General features: G+C 37.0%; 1 protein-coding gene across 6 annotated transcripts in view; it reads right to left on the bottom strand.

Moving 5' to 3' along the window:
• ATP8A1 (ATPase phospholipid transporting 8A1) overlaps positions 1 to 17,063 on the bottom strand; it is a 125,152-nt gene that overhangs the window by 16,710 nt on the left and 91,379 nt on the right. For 5 of the 6 annotated variants that reach the window (XM_075499996.1, XM_075500000.1, XM_075499995.1 and 2 more), the window contains 3 exons: positions 13,544 to 13,605; positions 8,494 to 8,550; positions 7,903 to 8,010 (listed from right to left, as the gene is read on the bottom strand). In XM_075499996.1, the coding sequence (XP_075356111.1) occupies positions 7,903 to 8,010; positions 8,494 to 8,550; positions 13,544 to 13,605 (227 nt within the window). The remainder of the gene's footprint in view (positions 1 to 7,902; positions 8,011 to 8,493; positions 8,551 to 13,543; positions 13,606 to 17,063) is intronic. The other variant, XM_075499997.1, reaches the window with a different exon arrangement.

Raw genomic sequence — 17,063 nt, forward strand, 5'->3', positions numbered from 1 at the left:
AAACGTTGTCCAGGTGAGATTTATCACACTACTTTTAATAGTGCTTGTAACCAGAGAACATTAGTTATTCTGCAAGAAAAGGCCAGACTCTCCTCTTTTGCCTCGGAGCAAAAGATTCACAGGGTAACCTCTCTGAGTTGACTCAAAGATGACATAAGAAATAGTATCTGGCAAAGGAGATGTAAAGCCACGATGAGTGGATGAGTTCTGGTGGTTCTACAGAGTTTGTTACCAGGATAGGGGCTGTCTGCACTGCAATAGGTGTACCAGGAAGGAGTACAGGAAACATTGAGTTTCACTAGGATTTGTAAGGAACCGAAGTCCTTCCTCACTACTGCGCATCAGGAGAGAAAGTTGCTATGGAAAAAGATGGCAGTTAAGTATCATTAGTCTTTTAAATGTCATATGCATAACTGCAACAGAAATGTGTACTGGATTTGATTCATAACATTTTAAAGAGAAAAAAGCCGTAACTTCTGCTTATAAAGGAGATTGGCAATAATATGCTGAGGGAAAGAATTCAGTTAAATGCTGATACTGGGAAAAGACTAACCAATAAAAAGGAAGACTATTAAAATGGTAATACTACCAAGACAGACCATCATAAGCAAAGAAAGGTATATTTGGTAGTTCAAAGATCAGCCCTGCTGTTTCTGTTTGTACCTGTGCAGCTAAAGAACAAGAATGGGAATGTAACTATTGAATATGGAATAGGATCTTTGAAGTGTATCTGGGAATAGCAGACTCTGGCTAACAAATATCTAGTACTAGACTAAGTACAATTAAACCGTGAAGGTCTGAGGACTCAAAATGGAAACCACCTAATGGGAATTAAATGGGAACAGAAAAACCCCTTATGAAAATATTTTGGATTCCTGAAGTGAAAGACTAAAAGCAAACTTTATATTTAAAGAACTGAATAAGCTAAAATATGTTCGTATCAGAATGGTAACATAATTTTACGCTCTCAGGTCAGGATAGATGATTAAAATGGGTATGTGTTATGGGATGAATTCTGATTCACTTTAAAAAATCTTGAACAAATCATTGAGTTCTTTTATGAAGTAATAATATTCTCCACAAACGTACACTGAAACATTTTATTTCTCTAAACAGGAGGTTCACATAGGTATAGAGGGGACAACAGATACAGATTACTGATTATTGTTGTGTAAAGACTCACAGGTCTGTAAAAGACAAGCTGGGAAAAAACTTGGAGGATGAAAATGTGCTAAAAATGTGGGAAAATGCCCACAGGGGCCTTTTGCTGAGAATGGGCTTGAAAAAGTTTTGGACTATGAAGGAAGAACCTAGCTTTTGTTGTTTAATTATTTCAACGTTCTTGAAAACTGTGTTTCAAACATGCTTTGTAAATAAGCAATAGTCCCTTGCTGAAAATTTACTACACCAATTACTCCCCCCCAAATGAAGACCCAGAATTTTGCATAATATTTTAATCCAGATTGGTAATAAGCAGTGAAGTAAGGGGAAAAAAAATTACTGGCTAACTTAGCATAACTACCCCAGATATTAGCCATCGAAGAATGGCTACTTTCCACAAGTTTTGTGATAATGAAGTGAGAATTGAGCGACTTCGGTATTTGTTTACCATACAGGGCTCAAGGAAATTTTTAGAAATACAGAGTGTCAACTGAGTTATCTGACAGGTTCCCTTAAAAGCATGGCACTGTACTTCTCGTTTCATTGAAGAAGTCTATCTAGCCGAGAGAAGAGAAGGCTTGGGGGAGATCTTATCAATGGAGATAGATTCCTGAAGGGAGGGTGTAAAGGTGACAAAGCTAGGCTATTTCCAGTGGTGCCCTGTGACGGGATAAGAGGCAGTGAGCACAAACCGAAACACAGGAGGCTCCATCTGAACATCAGGAAATACTTTTTTATTGTGAGGGTGACTGAACACTGACACAGGTTGTCCAGAGAGGCTGTGGAGTCTCCATCCTTGGCGATATTCAAAAGCCAACTGGACATGGTCCTGGGCAACTTGTTCTAGGTGTCGGGGGGGTTGGACCAGATGACCTCCAGAGGTCCACTCCAACTTCAACCATTCTATGATTGTGTACTAGCCTGAATACTGGTTTTGCTCTCCATTAGACTAAAACAAATTCCCCCTTTCAGATCAGACTTTAGACAAACATCTCCCCAGAGAAGACCTGTTCATTAGAGACTGAAGTATCTGGACAGCTACATTTTTAAAAAGTTGGGTGTGGTGGGTTTTTTTTTTTTTGTGTGTGTGTGTGTGTGTGTGTGTAAAAAAAAAAAAAAAATCAGTAAAGGGATTAAAGGTTGTACATCTAGTATTTTAACAAGCACAATTCCATATAAGCAGGTTATGTGGAATAATACAGAGGGAAGCAATATTTAAGAAACTAATACTTAATATAGTATATTCTAATACATCTTTCCTACGTGGTGCAGCTAAATCACCCAACAAGGAATATTACTGTTTTTCACAAAGATTCTGCAAACCTCAATCAAATGATCTAAAATTCTGTAAAATACATGCTTGTTCCTTAACTTCAATTTCCGTCAGTAGTTTTATGGATCCCCTGGGTCAGACAGAGCAGAAACAGATGGTGCTCTGGAGAATTTTACAGTGCATTATCTACAGTACCACAATAAATTAAAAAGTTCTGCAGATACTGAACTTTTGCTTTTAATCTCAATGTCATACTTATTCCAGTAAGTGTTATAATTTTAAGCTAACTTATTAATCAGTTCAGTGTATAAAAAAGGCCTAACAACTCAGAGCACACAAAAGTAACAAGCCCAAAAGAATCAGGAGTTGTACTAGTATGAAGTATACACATTAAAGTATCAACTTCAGTTATATCAATGTAGTAGAGAAAGAGATCCATGCAGTTGATTTACTCAGGTCTGCAATGAAATCGTTCTTCTGGTCCGTAGTGGCACCTTTTTTGAAATTAAATGGAGCTTGTTTCATGTAATGGGTCAAAACAGCTGTCCTGTGGCATGACCCACTTCTCCATAACAGTGTTAAATCTAACCACAAAATGCCTACAAAGAAGTATTTTTTTTTTCCTTTCTTGTGCATCTATACTTAAAAGCACAACCTTTACAAGTAAAATATTAAGAAAATAACCTGTAAAGCTGGTTGTTCAGATGCTTCCACACTAGACAGTACTGACAGACAACAAATGCGTGAATAAACGTTACTGCAGATAAACACTGTACTGTAATAAAGGCTATGTTGAGACTGCAAAGTTGTTACAAAATCACTGAAAACTTTTGAAATGTTTTCCATATTTCTCTCTCATACCCAGTGCCTCAAGTTCCCGCCAACAGAAACCATGTTTTGCTACTACTACCAAAATCCTCCTGGTAGAAAAGGTATTTTAATACTTTGCTATAAGCAGATAAAACTTGAATTCCTAGTATTTTAAGATCTGTGTCTAAGACTAGAAGAATATAGTCCCTAATTCTTAGAATAAACTCAAGACATAATTTTAAATGAATGAATCTAAAGTACACACAAAAGTAATATGAAGGTAAATAATAACTTCAGCTTAATTAATGATAAAATACGTAAGTCTTGTTTCAGACTACTAAAAGACTCATAGCTTCAAGTTGATCTGACTGAATTAGCCATGGATACTATAAAATTAACTACTTAGGTTATCACCCCTTTTTTATCACATCTCCTTCTTCAATTTTACAGCCCATTCTTCCATTTTCTTCTGCTTCATAAATCCTGTTGCTTCTCTCACATTTTTTGCCCATTTTTCCTTCTAGGCTGTGTCTGCAGAAGGACAATGGTGAACTAACAGTTTTCATCTGAACAACATCAATCAGGGAAAATGAATGAAGTTTTCTTCACTAGGGGCTTTTTTTTTTTTAAACTGGAATAGAAACTGTTTTAAGGTTGACGAAATGTAACTGGTTTCTTGTTTGAATGTTGATTCTAAGGTTTTGTCAGAATTTTAGTAAAGAAAGATGTTTCAGCTACTATCACCCAGATGCCTGTTACCAATCTCTAACAGATATCAGCTATATAACTACCGGTTATTCGTATCAGGAGAACACTTGTGCCAGGATACCTCTGCTTATGTGAGCCAGAAGCCACCTTTCAACTCTTCTGGTGCACTACCTATTTGGCAACCTATTTACCACTATTTATAGGACTTAGTAGTACTGTAACATGGACAGCCATCTAGTTCCCACACTGTGAGGAACAGTACTGTACAGTTGGGACAAGTTGGTCCAGTGTGGGAGTAGCAATTTTGAAAGACCAGAAAACAAAGATCTTGATGCCAGAACTGCCTCAGCATTCTATATCAACATGGCATTTGGGATCAAAGGGGTCCTTGTTTGGCTTTTTTTGGGAAAACTCAGAGCAAAAGAGAGAGAAAGAAAAATATACTTGATTATAGTATTAGGAACATGTCAAAGAAAGGGGGGTAGCGGCCTAGACAATGAACAAAACTGCTGGCACTCTGTCAGAAAGCCATCATTTTTCATTTCACTATATTTTCTTTTAGAGCACAGCACTTTACAATCTTTCCTTCTATATTACTAACATACAGCCACACATATGTAAAAGCCAACTTTAATTATCTTCTCTACAATTGGAATGATACACAAAATGATGGAAACAAAATTAGCGTAAAAAGTAGGGAAAACTTGCAAAAATGTGACATACTTGTTTCTTTGTTCAGTAAGTTATGGGTGATGCTTTGATACTAAAAGATGAACACAAACCAACAATTCTTATGATTTAACTTTGGGCTGCTAGCTTCAGTGGTCCAACATAAGAGTGTTTTTGCAGCATGAGCAGACTCTTTTCTTCTATTACAACTATTTTTTTCTTGAGGCATTATCTTGTATGTTCTCTGTTTAAACACATTTATCAGAGCTGTATAAGTATTTTAAAGGAATAGATGAAAAATCCGAGTTTCAAAATATTTAGATGAAACCTTTCCTCTGCATCCAATGAATGAGTTTTCCATCAGCTCCACATGCTTTTTCTCTCCCCTTCAAGAGCATTAGTATTTTATTTTCTTGGAATAGAACCAGCAATAAGCAGCAAGAATCTTACTATTTTCATGACATTAATATGAAAAAGTTAGACTGAATCCTTATTAGAGTGTTTCAGTAGGTTCTTTTCCTTCTCTTCTAAAAGAAGCCATGAAAAAGATGTTTGTAGAAGACAGATACCATCATCTAGCTGGGACGGAATGGTTGGATGAATATTGTATGAAGAATACTGACTCGTAAGACTGTAAACCTACTAAGGTAGAACTCTTGTTACCAGCTCTAAGGAGCTGAAAAAGAATACATTTAAACTTTATAAGGATTATAGTTGGCAAAATCTCCTTATAAATCTACAGTTTATTAAAAAAGGAGCATTTTTAACAACCACATTTGGAAAAAAAAATCCCTGAAAATCCCCTTCAGCATAATTTATCAGATCAGGCCAAGGCAAAACAGACAAAAAGCTACAGAAGTAGAGGTCAGCTTTTGACTTGTTCATTTAATTTCTGCCAAATGTACTTGAATGAAGTCTTCAAGTCTGACTCACACATTTGAAATTAGACAAGCAGTATTTGCACAGGCAAGCAGAGATGTCCGTATGGATTTGCTTCTATCACACCACAATCTTTTTCACAGTTAAATTTGTGAACCATTTAGTTTGAATACTTATTGAAGGCCTGGACTTGCTTTGGAGAAACCCAGTGAATTCTGCCCTGCCAGAGACCACCTGGTCAGCGAGGGGGCTTCCGGGAGAGCACACAAAAATGCTGCTTCCAATCTGAGCCGCAGCATTTGTCGACAGGACTTTCAGTAGCACAGAGTACAGCTCAAAAAGCTAGACCAGACCTTTTAAAATAAGCTCTTATGGTCTATCAGGTGTTTAGGAGACTTTATTCTGATGTTACAGACTTCTGACTATATTCTTAGAAAGAAAACAAAACCAAATCCAACCTTGCCCAACAACTCCCCCAAACAACTGCATGCACGTACACACATCTAAAGCTACTATATACGCATACATGCATAAGCAAACACACTAACAAAGTCAGACTATCCAATTCAAAGTACATATACAGTTTTATCACAACAAATAAATGAATTTGGGTTCATAAGTCAGACTACTTTGGTGTCATGGCGAATTCAAACCCCAAGAGTATTTATTTTTGTTGACAGCTACATCTCTACGAACAACTGTTTTTCCAAGTTTGTAGGAATTACATTCCCGTCAAAAACATCTTCTGCTCACAATAACTTCAGAGACTGAACATGTACTAAGTAAAATATTCAGTTATTTCAACAGTGAAGTAGCCACCTTTATGTCATACCAAGTATAACACACCCTGCTGCTCTCACTGTGCTTATTACTATAGAAGTTTTTCTGTCTTAAAGATCAATGTATAAAGTTTTTACAAAATCTCTAAAAATAACAAATTCCAAAAACATTCTATTTCTTCTATAAAATACAGTGTATATGAAGAAAAATGCTGAAGTATGATAGCTTCAATTACTTTAATTTAGAATAATGTACATAATTACTTTTGAGTAGTGGAGGCAACATGGTAATGTACAAAATCTACATATATACATGGGTAAGAGGTTATAATAGAGAGGAAAACCAGCAAGAAATTGTATAATTTAAAATTAATTTTTTTCTTAGGTGTCCAAGTACTTGTTAATTCCTTGTGCTTTCCATTAAAATGTAGCAGTTATATAAATGCCTATATACTATTTTTCCCATGACTGCTTATGCAGGAGGTGAGATTTGAGGGTCTGAATTACCTTCAAGTGAGGGAGCGATATGCACCTAAATTTCCCACATCCTGCACGAATTTTTAAATTGCTGAATTATATCATAGAGGTGGAGTTAAAGGCACTCACTCTTTTACTGGTGTAAGACTTGATTTAGTTGATATGCTTTGAGAACCATTAGAAGAACATCTTTCTGAAACAAGCAGGTATTCTCAGTTTCTGATTCCCACTGAGAATGCACACCAGACTTCTCAGCTCAGGAGGTACTGGCCATGCCCAGAAGCAGACATTAGTGTCTGGGAAATTAATACTAAACTTCATATGGAAGTTTAATACTAAATTTCCATTGAATTAATACTAAATTAATACTAAACTTCCATGGAAACTTCCATGGAACTGAATGGAACCGAAATTTTGAAAATTGTCTGGAGAAGTGTCTGGAATCCAAATTTTGAGAATTTTGGACTGAAGTCCCAATTAGATCAGCACAGGCAGCAATTAGGCATCTTTTATGGATTCAGTCCTATTTGCAATATTCAGAGCAGGTTTACAGAAATGGGGTAATAAATGAAAGAGAAACCAGTAATTACTGTCAAAAGATTAAAGATACAGTACAATAAGGCATTCTAAGCAGCACATTAATAGGAAAGGAAATGTGTGCATGACAAGCAGCTGCTCATGCAATGTTATGCCACCTCAGATTTTCTGAGGCATTTTACAGTTTCAAATACTTAGCAAATTTGTAAAATTGAACATGAAAAAACAGCCTTAACCAATGCACTACTTGTGCTACCTCATTATAAAAAAAAGCCTCCAGCCCAATAAGCACTGTAATTCTGAGTTCTGAATTTGGTAAGATTTCTCCTTAGAAAATTAAAACTTACTAAAGAACTGCAAAGCAGCTTACCTGTCTATTCTTCCTCACTAGACCATATAATCACAGCCTGTTAGTTGAGCTGCATTTTCACAAGACTGAAAATTAATTATATTTTAAATAAACATGGCTACCACATTGAAGGTGTAAGAGAAGCAACCCTCTTATGCACCTCTAGTTAGCAGAAGGATCCAGTAAAGATTAGGCCTGTACTAAAGACTGAAACAATATGCTTTGCACACATTCAGATATTAGTTAAAATATACTTTTACCTCTCCTGACATATCAGGTGCCATAGGAATGACTGGCCACAAAGAAGAGTAGATTCCAAAAAACACTACCCAAAGTGCTATGCTGCCCCAGATAGCTATATGGCTGAACTGTTAAACAAAAAAAAAGAAAACAGAACAATCATCACAGATGTATTATGACATAAAAAAAGATCTTTGCTACTTAGTATTTACAAGGTGATTCTGATATATTGGATGAAATTTCCATGCCTTGTATTAATTTAACTCTGCTACTTCAGCTAGCTATTTCTTAAAGCAAGATGATACTTTCAGCAGCAATATTATGGCATTTTAAGCCAATTTAAGTTCAATTACAATCAGTTCAGAGTAATTTGATTTTTCTAGTTTAAAGATTACTTTGAGCCTTATCCCAATGTCCTCCTTTTCAATATTAAGCTTTATTTTTAGTATGTGGATATTCTGTCTTTCCACGCAATACCACAGTTCAGTTTGATACTGTGGGCAGGGCTGACAAACTGTAAGGGCGTAATATAATAAATAAGAAAATAATACAATTATTCATCCATCATATTTTATAGAACATTTGAGAATATGGTAAAGACATTTGCTTACCAAAGTCCAATATGAGGTCTCTAATCCAGCCTTCAAACACACAGTTAGAACCACAAACTTAAAAGAGAGAGAGACAGACAGAGAGAGGATTCTTATTTAATATGGGAATCTTACTTAACATACAGAATTGATTAGTTTCGTTAAACTTTCAGAAGAACAAAAGAAAAAGCTTAATGATTTTCATACTTCATGTTTACTTGCACAAATGAAGTAACAGAAAGGATAATCAATCTCTTCAATTTAAATGTGATTTTCTTAATAATACTCAGCAAAGTACTGTGTGCGTCAATACACCTAGCTGTGTAATAGAATCCAAACCAAAGTTTGTAAAGCAGAAGGCAATCTGATCTATGGACCTGCAGAAGCTATGGAAGAGCCCTTCTGCTTTAATAGAATCTGCTCCCCCAAAAATGTAGGACTCTCAGCAGCCCCAAAGTGAAATTCTTTTAGACCACAGCTAGTGGTATTTTTCCTCTTTTCTTGTAAGTGTGTGCACTAAGATCTGAAGTGCCCCTTTGAAATGACCACAGTAAAATGCCACTAGAAGAATTAAAGATACACCCCAGTAATGAGCTAGTAATAGAACACTAAGAATTATTAGCTTCCATTAATAATCTCCACTCAGTTGATTTGGAAGAATCTTCTTTTGTATTAGAAATTTTAAACATTTCCCTTGTCTCCCAGAAATCTGCAAGTCTGGCTCTTACTGAGTTGTTAGCTTCTTTATCGATGGTATTTTGGTTACACAGAAAGGTTCGTGAAAAGTGTAGTCCACTTCAGTAGAGATGGCAGACCCCCTAGTTATGGAGAGGATGACTACTACTTTCTACATGGAGACAGATTTAAAAGATGTAGACGCTGGGCTGAAAACTTGCAATTGATCAAACTTACACTAGTCCAAATTAAAAAAAAAAAAAAAAAAAAAAAAAGTTTTGTTTACTTCATTAGTAAATTAATGACCTTCGCCAAACACTGAAAAGCCAGAGTTAAATGTTGGCGGCCTAAGACCTATGTTCCGCATACAAAATAACACGTTGAATGAGTCTGTTATGTCATTTTCATTCTTCCCTCTCATCTTTACTCTTTTTATGAAGCAGTCTCTGAAAAAGTCATGTTATTGTCCTGTAGGACATACTCCATTTTAGTTTAGAGATAAGCAGTAGTAGGAAGTTTCTAATCCCACAGCAAGGACTAGTTGATTCAGGAAAATTGTTTATCTCCCTCCTTTGAAATTCACACAAAAAAGTTTTCTGTTTATCAAAGAAAGTTATTATATTTTGTAACTCACGTGTGAACATGTATCATAAGTTTTGCTTTATGTGCAATCTGAAGAACATGAGGCTGAAAAACTGAGTCACAAAGACCAAGCTCCAACTGTAACAACTATAGTTTAAACTCTAGTTTCTTGGCCAGGTTGGCAGCAATGATGTAAGTGAGTTTGTCTATGCTTGAACTTCAAGGAGCCTCAGAAACTCAGAAGAAGTGTACTTCAATCAGAAGCTGAAAGTAAGTGGTTAAATCTATCTGACAAGTCTTTCGCTATGTCTGGTGCACAGAAGGATACAAATCCTGCCAGAAAGCTTTCATCCTAGCTATAAGTTTATGCTTTTAATTCTGGAATCTCCTATTTCAACTGCTGCTGCATTATTAAGGACAAAAAAAGCCACAGTGCCACAATTCCATTATCTAAAACATGTGTGAAATCTAATTAGAAGAAAATTAAGGACCATGATGAGTGTTATAATTTACTTAGTCTATCCAGTTCTGGTGCTGTATTTGGATGAGTGAAAAAAATGAATTATGGCAACCCCCCCCCCCCCCCCCAAACTTGTCATCTGGTACACTTGCTTGCTACTTTTGAGTCAGCTGTAAGAAAAGAAAACATCCTTCTTTAGGATCAGATCAAGAATTCTCATTGCATAGGCAAAATGCATACACAAAACAAACACTGCAGGTCTCTCTAAATGGAATAGGAATTCACTATGTGAATATATACCCTCTCCTTACATCTTAATTGATTCCCCTAACAAAGTTACGAACTATGCACAGCAGCTTACTGAAGAATTTGGATTTTATTGCTCCCTCCTCCCCTTGATTGAAACTAACAATAGCTCACTGAATCCTACCCAGGAAACAAGAAATCAGACTCTCATTCTGTGGTACAGATATATTTGTCATACAAATATTTTCATGGAACTCTACTCCTATTTGAAATTTATGTTTGAAGAAATAATTCCAGGACATGATATGAATCAGTGCACATTCCTGACTTTATGTGTGGATCCAAAGAAACTGTATTAATTTCTGAATCCCTTTGCTACTGATTTTTGCACAAGTGATGAATGTAGACTTCCTAAAACCAGATTAAAAGCAGTGGGAAGAATAAGTACCTTAGCCTTATGTTTTTGATATTTCAAGACAATGATTGAAAACTCTCAGTGCACATCACTTCACATGCACACATTTTTTTTTTAAATCTTAAAAAAAATGGCCCCCCTCCCCCCAATTTTGAAAGTCTCTCAAATCTTCATGTGTGCTCCAGACCTCCTTGAACTCCTGTGCAAGAGCAGGAATATGTCAATTGCAACCCCATCCCTCCCCATATTTTCAATCTGAAGTGAAGTGGAGAATCTGGAAAACAAATGAAAAAGCAGGTTGTCTGGACTTATAATGGTGAAATAATGTTTTCTTGTGAAATTCTTGGCTATTCTGCAGGTTAGTAGCAAGCAATTAGCCTCTCAAGATGGTGAAGTTTCAGCTCTGCTAGTTCAAAACCAGTTGCAGAAGGTGACAGAACAATTGCACTGTGACCTCTGTTTTATCATTTATGGATACAGCTTGACAAACAGTAACGAGTAGCTCCAGGTTACTATATTGAAAGTATCAGAAATTAACTAATTTCTGAAGGTGGTGGAAAATGTTGCTGCAAATCTGAAAATACAGACTTTGATGTTTGTGAGTCAGTTGATGTCACAGATGATACTCAGATGTTCTGCAGTACTGTAAGATTTCAAGACTTACCCATCTACTGACGGGTGACAAGCTAAACGACAGCACTTTTTGAACAGTCAGTTCCACAGGACCTAGTGTAATTCAGTAAACTCCTAGTACAGCATATGCAACTTGTTTTCTCCTGGCACCGAGCTTGGCTTTCGGAAGGAAGCGCAGAGCAGAATGACTGGGTAGGATGAAGTTCTGAGATCACTTCAGGAAAGAACTTCAGCTGTGATTGCAGCAGAATGTTGAATAATTGGGTTTAATAAGTGTACAGTGCTAACTCACTCTACAAAATGATGGCCAATACAAAAGATACTTTTTGAGCAATCAAAGGAAAGGAGATGCTATCAGAAAACTTGGCTTAGGTGCTAGGACAGGTGAAGTTATGCAACTCATGTACACATACGTACAATTCATAAAATAAACTTCAGCTGAACTGAGCAAGGTTGCAACTTCTAAGTACAGTAAACGATGAAACATTTGTAGGTAGGGTGAAAACCCAGTGCAGAGAACCTCTCCCCAAGAAGAAGCTGTTTCACTTAGAACAACAGGTGGTTCTGGTAGATACTCTTATGAAGTATTTATCAATATTGGGGAAAGCAGTGACATTCAGATAAATGACTGACTTCTAAACACTGCTCAGTGTTATGAGATCATAATACAAATAGACCTGTGTCTGTTGAACTGCTTCTGTCAGGATTGAGCTATGACAATGACTGTGACCTTACATCTTAATTTTATTAAGACTTGCACAGAAAACACTTACCCAGGATATTCCATCCATCCCTAATGGAGATCAATTTATCATATGATAGATTGCATGATCATATGTGACTACTGCTGAGAAAACATGCTGTGCTTGGCTTTTGGAACAGGGAAAGAGAAGTGTAGAGCAAATAAACTTTCAAGAGAATGTGTGACAAACAATTTTTCAATGTGCCTGAAAGATCCAGTTTAAAGTCCATGTACGGACTGGCAGATGAAACATTTTATTTTAACTGCCACAGCAGTAGCAAATACACAGAATGGGCTGTGGTTACTTGGCCCTTTATGCTCTTTAACCTTTCTGGTTAGCTGACCAGAAAACAGTATTCAAATTGTTCTCTCATACATAGGAGATGTTGACAGTAGCTACATTCCCAAAGGACTACAATGTATTCTAGAATACTTTCCTTTTATTTCAGTTATGATGCTTCCCTGTTCCCTAAGGAAATCGATTTTGATATGAATCTGTATTTGTATTACAGCCCCCTTATCATGATGGAAGAATTAATTTGGTTTTTGTATCTGCCAATAACAGGAAGTTGAAAAATTAATTAAACTCTTAACGTTGAAGAACAGAAGAGAGTAAGCACAAGTCTAATTTTGCTTCTAAGAGAGATCTTGGAAAACCCTTATCTGTTAGGTAACACTGATACCCAGCAAGTGAAAAGCAGGTATTTAGCTTCATTAATTTATTCCAGGAGATAAAAGATTAAAAGAAAACAACCTAATAATAACTAATATCTACAAGAGTAACAGAAGATTACTGTTAGGTGTGGGTCAGGTGTAATTCTGGCAGTTTGGCTGTCCCCAAAGAGGCACCCCACAATTCTTGGTTCCATGTGGCTCTATCCTTCCTTCAAGGCCCCATGATAAATTAAGAGAGGGAAAACAGAATTGTATCTTCACAAGTCCACAAGCCAGTTCCATATCCAATAACCTGGGATTTCTCCAGTGCAGAAACTTACCTTAAATTAATGAGCATGCTAATTAGGGAATTACAATTCCCATTATTTAAAAAGCAGACAGTTTCCAGTAAAGGACAAATGTATCTCCTGCATCTTTATTGAAGTGCTTTGTTTTAAAAACTGGAATTAGAATGCGAAATGCACTTCAAACTTCTCAAAGACTCATTCAAGTGCTATTTCTTATTCTTAAGGCACTACAATGAATCAAGTCTTCTCTGTGGAGAATTATAAATAATAATAAACACACGTGTTTTTAAGAGTTAAAGGTAGAGCCAATATAGATAGTCAGTTGATAGAGCACCAGATTGCTGTAGAAGACTTACAGTGTATACAGTGTTCCCCAGTAGCAGGTAATCTGAAGTTTTACCATTGCCGAATACGGTACCTGGAGAAGGAAATAGTGATAAAAATAAAAACATTTAAACATTTAAATATCCACAATAGCAGTATATATAAGTAAAATCTTATTTTTGGTACAAAAGAGATGGTAGCACTTCCTACAGGGTACTAACAGCAGATTTCACCTTCAACTGTATTAAACAGTAGAGATCTATAACTTTTATAATTTTCAGTCCTTTAAAACTTTCAGTGACTTCAGGAATCACATTAGAAACAGGAGCTTCTTGTAACATCATATACCAATATGAGTAATATTGCATTCAGTAGTAATTTAATTAGAGTGACTTTTAAGATCAGAGATACAGTATCTTACCGTCAGAAAAATATGAAATATAATAGCTATAGTGTACACTGATTGTAACATATAAGTAAACAGAAAGCTTAGTGAGTCAGATTTTCACTGATTCTGGATATTTTTGGTATAGAAACTTATTTTTGCTCTTACCCGTATTTCTGAGATTCAGTTTAGGTAAAAATACAAAATATACTTAATTTTAATTCTTGAGATACTTGTTACTCATAACATTTTCAAAATTTACCCACCTCAAATCTGTGGATCCATTTTGCACATATGGATACACAGACAGCACTTATGCAAAGAGGCAGTGCCCTAAAGAGATGCGTTTGCGTAAAAATCACATCTACTGTGGTTCTTAAGTTCAGAATTCTGAAGCAGTGCATTTATGCTTATTTAACAGAACTTACTTTATGACTATTGCTAGAGCATGGGCTTTTCTGATCCCAGTTCTGTGAAAGTTCTTGGAATGCATGGGACAACACAGAACTCTCTAGAGGGAATTCCTCATTCTCAATTAGAAGTATTGAGCTTGCTAAATTTTTACATATTCAGTATAGAAATGCTTTTAGCACTCGAGATTGTTCATATACTGCAATTAAACCAGAGCACTTACTCTGCTGTAGAGGTTCTAATCACTGGGATATTGCTTTTTACTGCCATCATATAAAGAGATATCAAAATACTGTGCATGTAGTAAGAAAGGATAAAAGTATAATACAAAAAAAAAGAAAAAAGAAAAATAAAACCCACTAATGCTGAGAGAGGATAAGGAAGGATGTTGTTAAAAAGCTGTGTTTGGGGAAAGAGAATAAAGGTGTTTGGTTTTTTTTTTGGCAGGGGGTGGGTTTAAAACTGCTCTGATTGGGCTGGCCAGAGGAAGGCGACAAGCTGATAAAAATGGTCTGTAGTTGAAACCACTTATTTTTCCACTATCCTCAGCTAGCATATGGTATATTAAACGCTGCTAATTAAGTATGTTTTCATATTTGTGTTGAGTGTTTTTCCAGCCTTCATATCACCTTTACACATGCTTGAAATGAAATGAATATTAATTGTGGATGAAGAGTGCTCCTTTCTAAAAGCTTTTCAGGACCTGTGAGGCCAGCTTATCACAGAAAAAAAAAGTTCTATTTATTGATATTCTGGAAGAGACAGCAGGTGAAAGTTCACACAAAAAATCAGAATAAAAATGCTTGCAAATAGTCCTCCTTAACCTAGCCCTCTCCCATTCCAAGATGAGGAGCTCACAGTGGCTGCCTCCTTAGCTCTAGCGATACTGGTTGCATTCCTGGCACTTCCCCGATTTAACTTTCTCCCTGAACAGACTAGCACTCCACAAAGGACTACAAGAGCTCTGGAAGCCTGACAACGAAGCTGAGACCATGGCTCATTTTAAAGGTTATACAAAAGAAAGAGCAGTTGGTGGATTTACTTGTACATGTAAGTTTGGCTTCTGCCATTTACTGTTATGTTGACAAAGTTGCATCAGAAGAAGCTTCTGTGAAGGTTTACGTCTTTGTCACTTTTCATATCAACATGACAGCACATGGAGAGCAGAGACTCTAGTTTTGTGTACTATACAATGGTTACGTCCCATGGAGCAAATTCTGACAAACAATTCTTACAAATCCATACCTATTCTCTGATCGCATATTTCTTGGCAGACTCTACTACAACACATGCAGTTTGAAATTTCCACTTACAGACAAGAAAGAGGTGGACAAGTGAGACTAAAGAGTAAACAGGAGAAAATGCTTAAAGAAAAGGATAGACTGTGAGCTCAGAGACTTTCATGATCTTCAAGATTTGATTTTCAACGTTCTAATAAATACCTACTCAAATATGCACTCTGGTGCTTTACAATATATACCTAGCAGTAAAGAGCATAATGAGGCTAAAACAGAGGAAGAGGCAGGCAGCTAAGCCTGTTCCTATCAGTCAGAGTGCTGGGACTCAGTACTCTTATGCGCTAAGCTGAGCTATCCCCCATTCTTCCCATTCCTCCTTTCATGTCTCAGGATCCTCCTGCATCTCTTCTTTGCTAAGAGAAGGTGGAGGCTGAGACCTGTTCTCAGAAGTTCCTCTCTCTGGTGGATCTCTCTGGCACTCATCAGCTCCTCCCTAGGAAACTAATAGCAGTATTTCCCTTTCCTCTTTACACGCAGCCATCAGAGATTTAATTAACAGCAGCTCCCATCCTGCACTCATATCCCCTTCATGCAGAACTCTGTGCACCAGCCAGACCCACGGCAGGTACTGGTTGTACCGGCCACCATGTACACAATCCCCAGGTCCCAATTCTGCTCCCCTTACTCACCTGGCCTTTCTCTAGGAATGAAAAAGGAAGACAGCAATTTGTTCAGACTTGTAGAGGCCACTTGCCAGCAGGTTAGTTCTAGCCCAGGGCCTGTGAGCCAGAGAGGCCTGCAAGTATCTCAGCTTTGCCACTGACACATGAACTCTATTCTGCTTCACCACATATACTCATTGAACATTTCTCCATCACGTAACGCATAAATCTCTCACACGGACTGACTACAGCTTGGAATGGGAATTTTGGTTTGGATTTGAGGATGTGGTTTTAGAGTATGCATTGACATTTTGGGACCTCTTTCCTCCTGGGCTGTCTAAACCTCTCCAATGCAAACCACTGCCACTGAACTCACATCCCGTGGCCTTTCAGAGAAAACAGGCTACTACCTACTTCCCTTTACCCATCAGAAGTCACTGAGTATAAAATACTCTGCAAGAAGTTTTCCCCTTAACCTTTTTTGGCACAAGCAGCTGTGATCGTCTCACTATCTAGTCTCAACAGTTCCAAAATATCCATGAGATTATTTCTGTCCCCTGTGTCAGGGCAGACTGCCTGGCTACATCAGGGAAACTGAGAAGACTAGGAATTTTACAGAAAAGCTGCAGGGTACACACTTTTTTTTTTCTCCCCACAAAGTGGAAGCAAAACAAGACCCCACCCCTATGAGAGCTCCCATACACACCAACATTCCCACAAACTGGAAGCAATGCTTTCAAGTTTCCTCTAATTAATACAGCTTTCCTCCCAACTGTCCTGTTTCCTTCTGCAACTCAGGTGCATATACAACAGTTGAACTAGAAGAATGACAGGACTGAGCTGTCCAAGGTGTCCC

The sequence above is a fragment of the Mycteria americana genome, chromosome 4, assembly GCF_035582795.1.
Source record: "Mycteria americana isolate JAX WOST 10 ecotype Jacksonville Zoo and Gardens chromosome 4, USCA_MyAme_1.0, whole genome shotgun sequence".
Taxonomy (NCBI): Eukaryota; Metazoa; Chordata; class Aves; order Ciconiiformes; family Ciconiidae; genus Mycteria; species Mycteria americana.